We start from the raw sequence: 14,175 nt of genomic DNA on the forward strand, positions 1-14,175 counted from the left end.
TATATATATATATATATATATATATATATATATATATATAAAATGCCAAGCATTCATTAGTAAAATATAGTGGTATAACCAACATAAGTCTCTACAGAAGCATCAGAGTGGGTACTAGAGTAACAGCTTGGCCCAGTGACCCAAAGAACTGTTCACAGCTCTTCTTTCTCTTGTATTTTCTTAGTGATGCTTGCTTCTATGACTCCTGATCTCTTTCCTAGGTTTTCTAACTCCAGGGTTGTCTCCTTTTGTGATTTCTTTATTGTTTCTATTTCCATTTTTAGATCTTGGATGGTTTTGCTCATTTCCTTCACCTGTTTGATTGTGTTTCCCTATAATTCTTTAAGGGATTTTTGTGTTTTCTCTTTAAGGGCTTCTAGCTGTTTACCTGTGTTCTCCTGTATTTCTCTCCTTCTTTCTTTCTTCCTCTCTTTCTTTCTTTCTTTCTTTCTTTCTTTCTTTCTTTCTTTCTTTCTTTCTTTCTTTCTTTCTTCTTTTTTTTTTTCAAGACAGGGTTTTTCTGTGTAGCCCTGGCTGTCCTGGAACTCACTCTGTAGACCAGCCTGGCCTCAAGCTCAGAAATCCGCCTGCCTCTGCCTCTGCCTCCCAAGTGCTAGGATTAAAGGCATGCGCCACCACTGCCCAGCTCTCTCCTGTATTTCTTTAATGGAGTTATTATGTCCTTAAAGTCCTTTATCACCATCATGAGAAGTGATTTTAGTTCCGAATCTAGCTTTTCCGTTGTGATGGTATATCCAGGACTTGCTATGGTGGGAAAATTGTGTTCTGATGATGCCAAGTAACCTTGGTTTCTGTTGCTTATGTTCTTATACTTGCCTCCCGTCATCTGATTATCTCTAGTGTCAGAGTTCCTAAGAGTCAAGCTGCCTCTGGGCCCCTGAGATCCTAGTGTGACCAAGCTCTTGGGATCCTAGGATCCTGTGATGTTGTGGTCCTGGGCATGTCAGAGCACCTGGGAGTAGAGGTTCTTCTGGGTGTTGTGAAACTGGCTGCAGAGTTCTCGCCCAAGGTCTGCTCAGGTCACGGCTCCTGGAAGAAACCTGTGCCACTTGAAAATTACTTTGTATTAAATCTCTCAGATTCAACTATAGCAAGTTGTTTCTTTTTGCCCTCTGGCTTTCTCTTCCTTTCAACAAACAAAGGATCTTAAGATTAGAGAGTTGACTCAGTGGGTAAAGTGCTTGGATGTGAGTTTGGATCCTCAGTACTCTATTAAAAGCTAGGCAGAATGTCACATGTCTATAGCCACAGCGCTGGGGTTTCGGAGACAAGCGCATCCTAGGGGTTTGCTGGCCAGTCAAGTGTAGCTAATGGTGAGCTCCAAGTTCAGTGAAGAACCATGCTAAAAAAATGAGATTGAGAAGTATTGAGGAAGGTATGAGGACATCAGTGTGTGAGCACATACACATGTGCATTCACAAAGAGGAGAGAAACAATCTTACATTTTACTATTGTGCCCATTTATAAACTATCTTAATTACTGTGGGTTTGTGGGTCTTGCTAGAAAGTTGTGTTTTATTTGGAAATACAAACATTAATTTTAAAATCCGCTATTGAGGAGAGAACCTAGAAAGGAATGTAAATGAGTTAATATCCTCACCTTTCATAAAATACAAGAAAGTATTAATTTTAAAGCCTTTTTAATGGAAGTCATTAACGTCAATGTGTTGGGATAATCATGGAGGTGAATGAGCATGTCCAGCCCTGTTACACCCTCTTGCTCCTTATCTCCACTTATACTAAATGTGTGTTTGTCTTGAAGTAAGTCTAGAGAAAGTTTTAGAGAAATTTCTAGGGGCCCAGAGAGAGAAAGTTCAACAGTTAAGAGCACTTGTTGCTCTTGTAGAGGACCTAGGTTTGAGTACCAGTGTCCACATGGTGGCTCACAACCATCTGTAATCCAGTTCCAGGGATTCCGATGCCCTCTACTGACCTCAACTACCAGGCACACATATGGTACACAGACATACATATAGGCAAAACACCCATATACATAAAATAATGGAAATCTTTTTAAAAGATTTAGAGAAGGTTCTATTAATGAACAACCATTCAAAGTTTAGCGCTTTCTGTAGTTTCTGGACTTGTTAACTTTAAACAGTTGGATTGAATTGTTTCTACTGAAAAGAGAATTTTGGGAAAGTACTTGTCTTTTATTTACCTTGCTTTCTAACATAAAGGAATTCTAAAGTCTGATGGCATTATACTAATGATTCTTATTTCCAAGAGTGGTTTTTGAGTAGTTTTTTTAATTCTATATAGTTTTCTGTGTGTTTTTCTAAAGCGCTGTGTAATTTTTATTAAATTTAAAATTTTTTGAAGTTATTAAGGTTTTGTTTAATTGATTTTTGAGAATTTTAACTTGCAGGGTGCAGTTCTACCTCAAGAAATAAGTCAAGTAACTGAACCTCATAAATCTGGCTTTAATGACCACAGTGTCAGACATCAGCAAAGAAAACATGACTCTCACCGAAAATGTAAGTTCTAAGGTAGAAAAGGGTTTGAGTGCTATCTTCTTTTTGTTGTTGTTTTTGTTTGTTTGTTTGTTTGTTTGTTTTGGTTTCTTTTGGTTGGCTGGTTGGTTGTTTTTTTAAACAAAAAGCTTTGTTGAAATATAACTTATACTTTAAAATAAATTCATCAGGCAAGTGAAATGGCCCTGCAGGTACAGGCTTTTGCTGTTCAAGCCTAGCAATTTGAGTTCAATCCCCAAGACACACATGGTGGAAGGAGAGAAAGAGCCTCAAGAGTTATCCTCTGAGCTCCACGTATGCCATGGCATGCACATGCCCGCACATCCAGAGACAGAGCAAGAGTTACAAATAAAATCGACCCACCACTTTAAAGTCTGCAGTAATGAGGAAGGGAAGGTTATCAATCCTCCTGTAGGTGGATGCCGTTGTCACAGCACAGTTGTGACACAGACTGTTCTTCCCACATTGTGTTCTCCTGGTTCCCCTTCCTAAAACTCAGTTGACTAGACATCTTTGTGATAAGTCCTGGACTCCATTCCAACCTGCTGATCTATACACATCTATGCACACAGCACGCTGTCTTTCTCACTGTTGCACTTAGTACAGAAATCAAACAGTTCTGAGGTCCCCAGCTTTGTTTGCTTTTTTTCAAGGTAGTTTAATTTATTCTGGGTCTTTGTATTTCCATATGAATTTTTTATAATTTATCTATTTCTGCAAAAACTGTGCCTGGAATTTTCATAGATCACATTGGATGGAGTGTCTTCAACACTACACCATTCCCCTGCCCATGAACACAAATGCCTTTCCAGTTATTTAGTTTTTTCTAATTTTTTTCCACTGATTCTTACCATTTACAGTATACAATCTTTAGGCTGTTTTTGTTGAATTTATTCCCATATTATTCTTCTTGACACTATTATTGATGAGGCTATGTTAATTGTTTTTAAAGAAAAGCAATCCTGACCTTGCCTAACCTTGATCTTAGAGGTACCCTTTCTGTCTTTTACCATCACGTGTTATTTTTAGCTATCTATGGGTTTCAGTGTCCCCTATTTGGTAAGGAAACACTCTATTTTTATTTTTACCTAAGAGCTAAATTTTGTTAAATATTTCTTATTTTCTCCGTATCTTTCCTCCCTCTCTTTCTTTTCTTCTTTGTTTCTGTTCTGAGGATTAGCACCTCATATCCACCAGGCAAATAGTACACCACTCCGCTAGATACCAACAGCCTTAGATTCTTTGATGAGGACGTAGGTGTTTCTGCAAGGGTATGCAGACACATGTGGGTCAGGTATCAAGTATTTTCCTTGTTCTTCCTCCATCTTTTTCCTTAAACTTTATGTTATATTGATTTGGTGGCTATGTGTAGAAGTCAAGAGGACAGCGTACAGGAGCTGGTTCTTTTCCTCCATCATGGCAGCAAGGACCTTTTCCCACTGAGCCATCTTACTGGATCATTTACCTTTTCTTGTTGTTGTTGTTGTTATTGTTGTTGGATTTGCCTTGTTTTGTTTTACAAGACAGGGTTTCTCTTTGTGGCCCTGGCTGTCCTAGAACTTGCTTTGTAAACCAGGCTGGCCTCAAACTCAAAGATCCACCTGCCTCTGCATCCTGAATGCTGGGATTAAGGGCTGTACCAATACCCAGCTATTTGCCTTATTTTTTAAGACAGGGTCTCTAACAAAATGTAGAAGTCACTGGTTGTGACTGGCCAGTGCACTCCAGAGACCTTCCTGTCTCCACCCTTCCTTCCCCAGAGCTGAGGTGGCAGTCCCATGCTTCCAAGTCTAGCTCTTACAGAGGTGATCCAGACTCATACTCTTGGGCTTGTACAACTGACACATGCCTGAACGAGCATCTCTCCATTCCATCCCCACCTCTAGACCCTTGATTTGTTTTGGTTTTGCTGTATCTGTTGGTATGATTTACCCTTTGTTCAATTTATCTGATGTGTCCAATCATATTTCCTATGCTGAGCAAACTTGGATTTTTAGGGTAAATCCTACTAGGTCATAGTTCAGAATCATCTTGACATGCTTGAAGAGTCGGATTGCTAGTGTTTTTAGGGTTTGTTTGGTTTTTGCACATGTATTTTGGCTTTGCACGTGTATTCATAAGAGGTACTTGGTAATCCCGGCCTCATAGAACTGAGATACTGAGATATGCCCTTCTATAGAACTGAGATATGCCCTACTATAGAACTGAGATACTGAGATAATATGCCTACTGTATTTTGAAGAGTTTACTTCCTTTCTAAGGCTTTGATAGAAATCACCAGAAAACCACCTTGACTTGGGTCTGAGTTCCTTTTGTAGGAAATTTTTGATTTTCTATTATTCATTAACGTATATTAACTATAGATTTTAATATGGTTACATATGTTTTCACACATGCATACAACACATGCAAATCAAATCTGAGCTTGTTTTATCTACCGTCTCCACACATAAACTAAAAATGTATATTTAATGAAAATGCACTAAAATATTTACTGAGATCCTTTTATACACAGTGATATAGTTTCCTATGTGGATTTTATATCTCAACAAAGGCTTATTAATCATGTGTCCTAGCATTTTCATTTCCTTTTTTTTTAAATGTCTATTTATTTATTTCATGTATGTGGGTACACTGTTGCTGTCTTCAGACACACCAGAAGAGGGCGTCAGATCTCTTTTTACGGATGGTTGTGAGCCACCACGTGGTTGCTGGGATTTGAACTCAGGACCTTGGGAAGAACAGTCAGTGCTCTTACCCCCTGAGCCATCTCTCCAGCCCTCCTTTTTATAAGATTACTTCCTGTCCTGCCTGCCTGCCTTCCTTCTCGTCATCTGTTGCCCCTTCTCATGTCCTGCTACCTTCTTTGTCCACTCCCCTTGTATCTGCTTTCCTCCCTCTTCTCGTCTGCTTTTTGCTGCTAGCTGTGGTTTTCATTGCTATTGTTTAACACAGGCTCTCCCCTAGCCCAGGCTGGTCAGGACCTCACTATACCTACATATGACTTTGAACTGCTGGCCCACCTGCTCTCACTACCTAAATGCCAGGGCATCAGGCATGCATCATCATGCCCAGACTTTCAGTCTTCCTCTCCACACTAGCTTAACAACCAGTTCAGTGGTAAGGAGCTGAAGATGACGATAGAACAACTATAGAACCTAATGTATGTGATACAGCAGTTGATTGCACGCTAACTGCTGTCCTTCGCATCTCCTTCATCTGTATAGCCTTTCTTTGCCTAAGTCTTACAAGTTTTATTTCCCCCATTGTCGTATAACTTCCCCTTAACAGGAATGGTAAGATGGTACACACCTGTAATCCCAGCATTCTAAAGAATGGAATCAGGAGGACCCCAGCACAAGTTCAAGGCCAGCCTTGAGCTATACAGTGATTTCCAGAACAAACCAGGACACAGAACAAGACTGTGTCTCAAAATCAAATAATAAAACCTGAATTCAGATCCTCAGCACACCTGTTGAAGCCAAGCGCCAAGACCCCTGTCTGTAATTCCACCACTGATGGGATTTAGGGGTGGAGCAGGCAGATCACTGGAACTCACTGGCTGCCAGTCTAGCTGAATGGGTAAATGCCAGGTTCATTGTGAAGCCCTATCTAAAAAGTAAAATTGGAAGTGATCGTTAAGAAACCCATTGTTGACATCTGGTCTCCATTCACATGTATATGTATGTACGTGCATATATGTATGTGTGTGTGATGTGTGTGTGTGTTTATGTGTATGTTACATATCATATATATGGGTTTATGTGCATGATATCATACATATAAACTCAAAACACTTTTTTGGTTGTAGAGGATGGTTGGTTGGTTATCTAGTTTTTGGTTTTGTTTTTGTTTTTGGTCATGGTGGTTTTGACACAGGGTTTCTCCATATAGGGCTGGGCCAGTCTGGCCTCAAATTCAGATCTGCTTGCCTCTGCCCCTCTGCCCCTCTGCCCCTCTGCCCCTCTGCCCCTCTGTCCCTCTGCCCCTCTGCCTCCCAGTGTTGGGATTAAAGGTGTGCACCACCACCACCCAGCTTCAAAAATAAAACTTTTGAGAACTTTCTTATCTGTCTCTTACTTTCCTTTTATCTAGCCAGTAGTGCATTGCTCATACTTTAATCTTACTAAATTGCTCTTCTGATCAAATTACCTTTCTGTGCTTGCTTGCACATTGCTTACAACCTAATTCCATGTGTCAATATCTTCCAGATTATGACTCACCTGATCCTGTAGTTCCAGTGAGCACAATATCATTCCTTCCCCTCCTGTGGAGTTGACCCATTCCATTCCTTTCTGCTTCCATGTCTTTCCTCAGAGTCTTTTTTCCCTAGAATTCTAAGCCTCCTCTTGTGTGCTTGGAGAACCTAACACCCTTCAATGCCCAATTCAGATGACCAAGCCCACTTCCTGTTCCCATCTGATTATCTGCAATTATCTGTCTCACCTGGATCATAAATTTCTTCAGTTCATAAGTCTTCTCCCTTAGGACTCTCAGTGGTAGAGCACTTTCCTAGAATTGCCAGGTTTGATCTCAGCATTGACAGCAGGGAGAAGGGACAAGGAGAGGCAGGCACAGACACAGAAGGAAACTATACACCTTGAAGTCCTTTAAATGCTGTTTTACTATACTTGTATACACTTGATGGATATAACTGGTATTTAGTTAGCACTTTCACTTTCCTAATTTTCTGTTTTCTTGTCTCTAGTTAAGGAAGAATATAAAAGTCCTAAAGCTGAGTGTCAGAATCAAAAGTTGTCCAATAAACAGGTAATTTTTCTTTGGCATTTTTAATAGCTGAATTTTTTTTTTTTATGTACTTGGTTGTTGTATAGCATCTAGTGAATTTTGCAGCCTTCTCAACAGTCCATAAGGACTGCAGTAAAAGCCATGGTCATTTGATGGATGGTTATACAGCTGGGGTCCACAGTTCAGAACAGAGACATCTGTCATCCTTACTTTAACACTTAAAGAGTTAGGTGGTCTGGAGCAATTCTTAATGACCTCAGCTTGTTTGTCTCTAAAATATAAATAAACTATTGGGGGCAGGAGAGATGGCTCAGTGGTTAAGAGCACTGACTGATCTTCCAGAGGGCCCGAGTTCAATTCCCAGCAACCGCATGGTGGCTCACAACCATCTGTAATGGGATCTGATGACTCTTCTGGTGTGTCTGAAGACAACGACAGTGTACTTACATACATAAAATAAATAAATCTTTTTTAAAAAAAGAAAAAGAAATAAGTTATTGGTTGCTTAAAGCTTTTCTCATATATTATAAAATATGTCGGAGTATCTATTTGTACATACTGATAGATTATTTCTCCACCTGTGAAATGAGCCAATCCAAGCCAGATTAGAATATATTAAAGGCAGGTTTATTAGGAATTTCCTTTCAGGCAGGTGAGTTCATTGGCCCCGTGGATTGAGGCCAGGGAAGTTACCATGGGACATGGGGAGGAAAAAGAGGGAAAGCTCAAGCAGAGAGAGAAGAGAAGGAGAAGAAGGAGGGATAAGAGACCAAAATGTCTTTTCTATAGGGAAGAGTCTCTAAGGGAAGGATAACCCAGCCCCTGGGCTGGAAAATTCAGGGGCAGGGGCAGGGGCAGGGTGTGCCAGGTAGGGGCTGAGGGATGCTGGGAGGACCAGGAAGCCAGGTCTGCTTTGATATATAAAATTTGCGCCTGGATCCCTTGTCCCAGTCCTATACCAAACATCCCAGTCTTTTGTTGATTATAAATAAATAAGGCACTCTGTGATTGGCCATGACTACTTCTTGCTGACATTGGGGTGCAGTTTTGTTTATGGGGTGTGAACAAAAATCTGGAATGTTGGCCAAGTCCAGGAAGAGCTGGTTGTTTTACTGCTGTCCAGGTTGAAGCAGTCTGTGAAGTTAGGCCAGAGTATCTATGGGTAACTTGGAGCTTTTCTAGATGGAGGTTCTGAGAGAACATCTGGAGCAGAAGATAAGAGTTTTAGGGAGAAAAAAAAATGTTTGGTGTATATTTGAAATTCTTAGGCCTATGATCTTAGTTGGGGGAGGCTGTCCCAGGACCAGGCAAATAGGTCCCGCCCTCGGGAATGGTCAGGGGGGAGGGAAACAGCCTGCTAATTGACAGTGCTTAGCGTGAGTCCACTTGACTGTGGGAGGTGGAAAGTTCAACTGTATAGAGTTAGAGTGGGGGGCTAAGGTCACACATCTTATTTGTTTTACCCTCTCTAGGCTTTAATAAGGAGCATGTAGATGTATTAGGTAAGAATCAGAGAGTTTGGCATGTATAATTATGTATATCTTTATGCATATATACCATACTTTAACAAATATTTTTAATGGATTTCTTGGATTGGGAACACCCCACCATGATGAGCACTTCTCTGCTGTGTGAAAAGCCCTGGTTCAGTTTCTGTCATTGCAAAAAAACAAAAAGTGGCCAGACTTGGGATCAAATATTTTTTAGACAAGTTGTCATGTAGCACAAGTTGGCCTCTTAACTTACTTAGGCTAGCCTTGAACTCATCCTTCTGCTTCAACCTTTAAAACAGTACTGAGATTAGAGGTGCATGCCACTACACCCAGCCAAAATAAGGTTTTAGTAATAAAATAAGATACATAAGTTTGAGAGAAGTAACAGTACTGAAATACAGTTTCTGTGTCCTGTTTTCTTCCTGACCTTTACATAGAGGCTCCTGTCTGAAATTCTGATCTGTTAGAAAGAAAAGGCTGTTTTCTTTCTCCATTTGTTTATTTATTTATTTATTATGTGCAGTGTTCTGCCAGCATATATGCCTGCATGCCAGAAGAGGGCACCAGACCTCACTATAGATGGTTGCTAGCCACCATGTAGTTACTGGGAATTGAACTCAGGACCTCTAGAAGAACAGTTAGTGCTCTCAACCTCTGAGCCATCTCTCCAGCCCTTTTTCTTCTTTTAAGATTGCTCATCCTATCATGAAAGTTCCACCTCATATGAAGCTGGTTATCTCTATTGAGGTGGGGGAGCACAAATATACAAACTGTATCAGTGTTTATAGTCTATATTCAAAATTGAAAGAAATCTAAATCTTAATGAAAATGATAATTTTCCCTATTCAGGTTATTAGTCCCTCTCATCCCTCTCATCCATTTTTTTCCTTATGGCATTAAAGGAAAGCAGTTTTGTTTGGTATAGGACTGGGACAAGGGACCCAAGTGCAAATTTTATATGTCAAAGCAGACCTGGCTTCCTGGTCCTCCCAGCATCCCTCAGTCCCTACCTGGCACACCCCGCCCCTGCCCCTGCCCCTGAATTTTCCAGCCCAGGGGCTGGGTTGTCCTTCCCTCAGAGACTCTTCTTGGGGCTAGAAAGTTGGCTTACTAGTTAAGAGCATTCCCTGCTCTTGCACAGGACCTGGGTTCAATTCCCAGCACCTACATGGCTGCTCATTTACATGGTGTATGCAGACATACATGCAGATAAAACACCTATGCACATAAAGATGAATAAATCAAGAGAAAGAGAAAGAGAATACAGTACATAGAATATTTTGCTGAATTTATATAGAATATTATTAAATAGTAACTATAAATTTACTAGCACAAGAAACTTATTCTTTTATATAGACTTCTGGAGGGTCTCCCAGATGTAATATTAAACTATTGAAGAGAAATGAAAGTCCAGGAACTTCAGAAGCTCAGAAGGTTGTAACTAGTTACCCAAATGCAGTTCATAAGGTAAGTAAATAAATAAGTAAACCTTTTATTCGCTGTCTCTTCTCAAACTTTTGCGTCTAGGAAAATGGTTGACTCAAAGTTGAATTTTGCCGGGCAGTAGTGGTGCACGCCTTTAATCCCAGCACTTGGGAGGCAGAGGTGGATTTCTGAGTTTGAGGCCAGCCTGGTCTACAGAGTGAGTTCCAGGACAGGCAGGGCTATACAGAGAAACCCTGTCTCGAAAAACCAGAAAAAAAAAAAAAGTTGAATTTTTAGAGTAAAATCTAACTTTTTACTACTTTCCTTCCACTTTTATCTTTATACATATTTATTCTTTTAGCCTCACTCTGGAATTGAGAACTTTTTAGCATCTTTGAATATCTCTAAGGAGAGTGAAGGACAGTTACCTCACCATGGAGAGCCTCCAGATGAGGCGCATCTGTCACCGCAGTCCTTTGCTATGGTTCGTATGTTCAGCCGCTACACGTCCACAGCCCCCGAGTCTGTTCAAACTCTCTGTCTCCTCTTGGGTGGTACCTTACATCACTTTTGTCATCATGTGAGGAAATCCAGGGTTGCTTGGAGCAGTTTAGACATCCTTTTATGTTGTTTTTCTGGGATTTTGTTTTTGTTTTCCCATTAGACTACAGAGCCCTGCTTTTTAAACACTGTTATTGTTAAATAGGTTAGAAAGTAAATAGGGTAAATATTACTTAGAAATATGAATATATTTCAGCCTTTGACCATCTAATTGTCTTAGATGAATTCAGAAAGCATCTTCAATTTTTTTAAAAGACTTATTATTTTATGTATATGAGTACACTGTAGCTATCCTCTGACACACCAGAAGAAGGCATTGGATCCCATTACAGATGGTTGTGAGCCACCATGTGGTTGCTGGGACTTGAACTCAGGACCTTTAGAAGAGCCACCCAAGCTCTTAAGCACTGAGCCATCTCTCCAGCCTAAGCAGCTTAATTTTTTTTTTTTAAGATTTATTTTTATTTATATGAGTACACTGTAGCTGTCTTCAGACACACCAGAAGAGGGCGTCAGATCTCATTACAGATGGTTGTGAGCCACCATGTGGTTGCTGGGAATTGAACTCAGGACCTCTGGAAGAGCAGTCAGTGCTCTTAACCACTGAGCCATCTCTCCAGCACATCTTAATTTTTAACAGCGGGAAGTTTTCAGAAGAAAGAGCAAAGGCTGGAGAGATGGCTCGGTGCTAGAGAGAGATGGCTCGGTGCTAGAGAGAGATGGCTCGGTGCTAGAGAGAGATGGCTCGGTGCTAGAGAGAGCTCTTGTCTAGCTGCATAAGGACAAACCTCAAAAGAAGAAGGAAAAAACTCAGAAAATCAAAAAGAAAAATGAATAAGCTACCTAAGTCTAATGTTTATTCTCTTCTCATCCATCTACCTATGAATCATTTTCTAAAAAGAAAGGAACAAGGATGCTTAAAGAAATTCTGAAAATTGATAGCCCTGACACAACAGATAGCAAGAATGATATGAAGAAATCTGATAATGAAGCCACTGTTTCCTCTAGTAGAAGAGATGAGCATGGAATGCCATCACATCCTAAGCCAAGTAAGAAACTGGGTAAGATAAGTCCTGTTACCAATAGTGAATATCATTTCCAAAAGCTCGGTTCATTGCCGGGCGGTGGTGGCGCACGCCTTTAATCCCAGCACTTGGGAGGCAGAGGCAGGTGGATTTCTGAGTTCGAGGCCAGCCTGGTCTACAGAGTGAGTTCCAGGACAGCCAGGGCTACACAGAGAAACCCTGTCTCGAAAAACCAAAAAAAAAAAAAAAAAAAAAAAGCTCGGTTCATGTGGTTCCTGTGTGTGTGTGTGTGTGTGTGTGTGTGTAGCACACGTGTGGTGATCAGAGGATAACTTGGAGGAGTCAGTTCTCTCCTTCGATTGTCCCAGACAGGAATTGAACTCAGGTCATCAGGCTTGACAGCAAGCACCTCTACCAATTAAGCCATCTCACCAAATCCATTTGTTCTTTTTAAAACTAGGGGCTGAAGAAGTAGCTCAACAAGAATACTTGCCACTGGGCTGAGGAGATAGCTCAGTGGTTAAGGGCACTGAGTTCAATTCCCAGCAACCACATGGTGGCTCACAACGTCTGTGATGGCATCTGATGCCCTCTTCTGGTGTGTCTGAGGACAGCTACCGTGTACTCATATAAAAATCAATAAATCTTAAAAAAAAAAAAAAAAGAAAGAAAAAGAAAAAAGAAAGAAAAGAAAAAGAATACTTGCCACGTAAAGATCAGCATTCACAACCATAGCACACACATAGCAAGCCAAGTGGCCCCGAGTACTGTCATTCCAGCTACTGGAGAAGCAGTGAGAGGATTGCTGTCTTCCAGTCTATCCAAGAAAACCAAGCCCAGTTTAAGGAAAGACACTGCCTCAAGGAATAGACAGTGATAGTGGGAAATAACCTACGCGCTGCTCTTACCTCCAAGTGCACACAGACATGTAAAGAAGAAATGGGGCTGGAGAGACGGCTCAGGGTAAAGAGTACACTCCACTTGCAATAGAACCAGACAGACATCAGCTCCCAGCAACCACATCAGGTGGTTAACATCCAGATATAGCTTCAGCTCAAGGGGATCCAGCACCTCTGACCTCCTCATGCACTGCCCTCATGCTCACACACACATACTTTAAAATAACCTCAACAAATCTTTTTTTTTTTAAAGATTTATTTATTATTATAATTAAGTACACTGTAGCAGTCTTCAGACTCACCAGAAGAGGGTGTCAGATCTCATTATGGGTGATTATGAGCCACCATGTGGTTGCTGGGAATTGAACTCAGGACCTTCAGAAGAGCAGTCGGTGCTCTTATCTGCTGAGCCATCTCTCCAGCCCAACCTCAACAAATCTTTAAAAAAAATAAGTAAACAAATAGCTACACTCTGAAGCCTGGCATGGTGCCTCACACATGCAGTCTCTGCCCTCAGGAGGTTAACCAGAAGAACTGCCATGAGCCCAAGGCCGGCCTACACTGCATGATGAGTTCTTCCTTAGCTTTGGGTACATAGCAGTACCCTATCTGCAATTTAAAATAATAATAATGATAATTTTGTTAATCAGTCTTTTGTTTTGCTTGATTTTATTTGTATGTGTTTTTGTCTTTAATCTTTTTAAGTTGGAGTCTCACTGTGGAGTACAAACTCAGTGCTGGAATTGCAGGCATAGACCAGCCACTTGGCTTTGCTTGGTTTTATTTTCTGATTTGTTTGTTTCTTTCTTTGTTTTTTTTTGGGGGGGGGGGTGTTGTTGTTTTGTTTTGTTTTTGAGACAAAGGCTCACAATGTACTGGTCTAGCTAGAACTCACTATGTAGAGGAGACTGGCCTTGAATTCACAGAGCTTCACTGACCACTGCTCCCCAGTGCTGGCATTAAAGGCCTATGCCACCACGTTTAGCTGAGAATAGTTTTTTAAGGCCAGGTTTGGTTATGTACACCTTTAATCCTAGCACTTGAGAAGCTAAAACAGGAGTTCAAGGCTAGCCCAAGCTATATAACTGGACTGTGTTCAAACTTTTTTTTGTTTTTTTTTTTTGCTTGTGTATGTAATTAAATATTTGTAAACTGTACATCTCCTTATGATAACTTAAACTATTACAGATAAATATGCAAGGCTTAAAAGAATATCACATCCTTTTTCCTTCATAATTTAAAAATGGTTATGTACTAAATACATTTTAACTTTTCTAAATATCTTTCCAATTTATACAGTGAAAACAATACTACAAATAACTTGTGATACTAATATATAAGCCAAATAGCGCTGTCCAACCCATCATCAGTGCATCCGTTGATATCACTATTAAAGTAACCAGTATAAAAACAGAAAAGGCTGTGAATTCAATTAGAAAACACTAGCAGAATGTACACTGGAAGTGACACTTGTCGTATAGCACGTGGTTCAGTGCTGGGTAACAATACACATACACTGCCCCTGTGC

The 14,175-nt window shown here is 40.5% G+C and overlaps 1 protein-coding gene across 1 annotated transcript in view; it reads left to right on the forward strand.

Moving 5' to 3' along the window:
- The window catches only part of Xrn1 (5'-3' exoribonuclease 1), a 112,746-nt gene that overhangs the window by 84,074 nt on the left and 14,497 nt on the right, over positions 1-14,175 (forward strand). Inside the window, exons 32-36 of the mRNA XM_031345724.1 lie at positions 2,390-2,498; positions 7,204-7,265; positions 10,094-10,204; positions 10,524-10,646; positions 11,625-11,784. Of these exons, the coding sequence (XP_031201584.1) occupies positions 2,390-2,498; positions 7,204-7,265; positions 10,094-10,204; positions 10,524-10,646; positions 11,625-11,784 (565 nt within the window). The remainder of the gene's footprint in view (positions 1-2,389; positions 2,499-7,203; positions 7,266-10,093; positions 10,205-10,523; positions 10,647-11,624; positions 11,785-14,175) is intronic.

The sequence above is a fragment of the Mastomys coucha genome, unplaced genomic scaffold, assembly GCF_008632895.1.
Source record: "Mastomys coucha isolate ucsf_1 unplaced genomic scaffold, UCSF_Mcou_1 pScaffold23, whole genome shotgun sequence".
Lineage (NCBI taxonomy): Eukaryota > Metazoa > Chordata > Mammalia > Rodentia > Muridae > Mastomys > Mastomys coucha.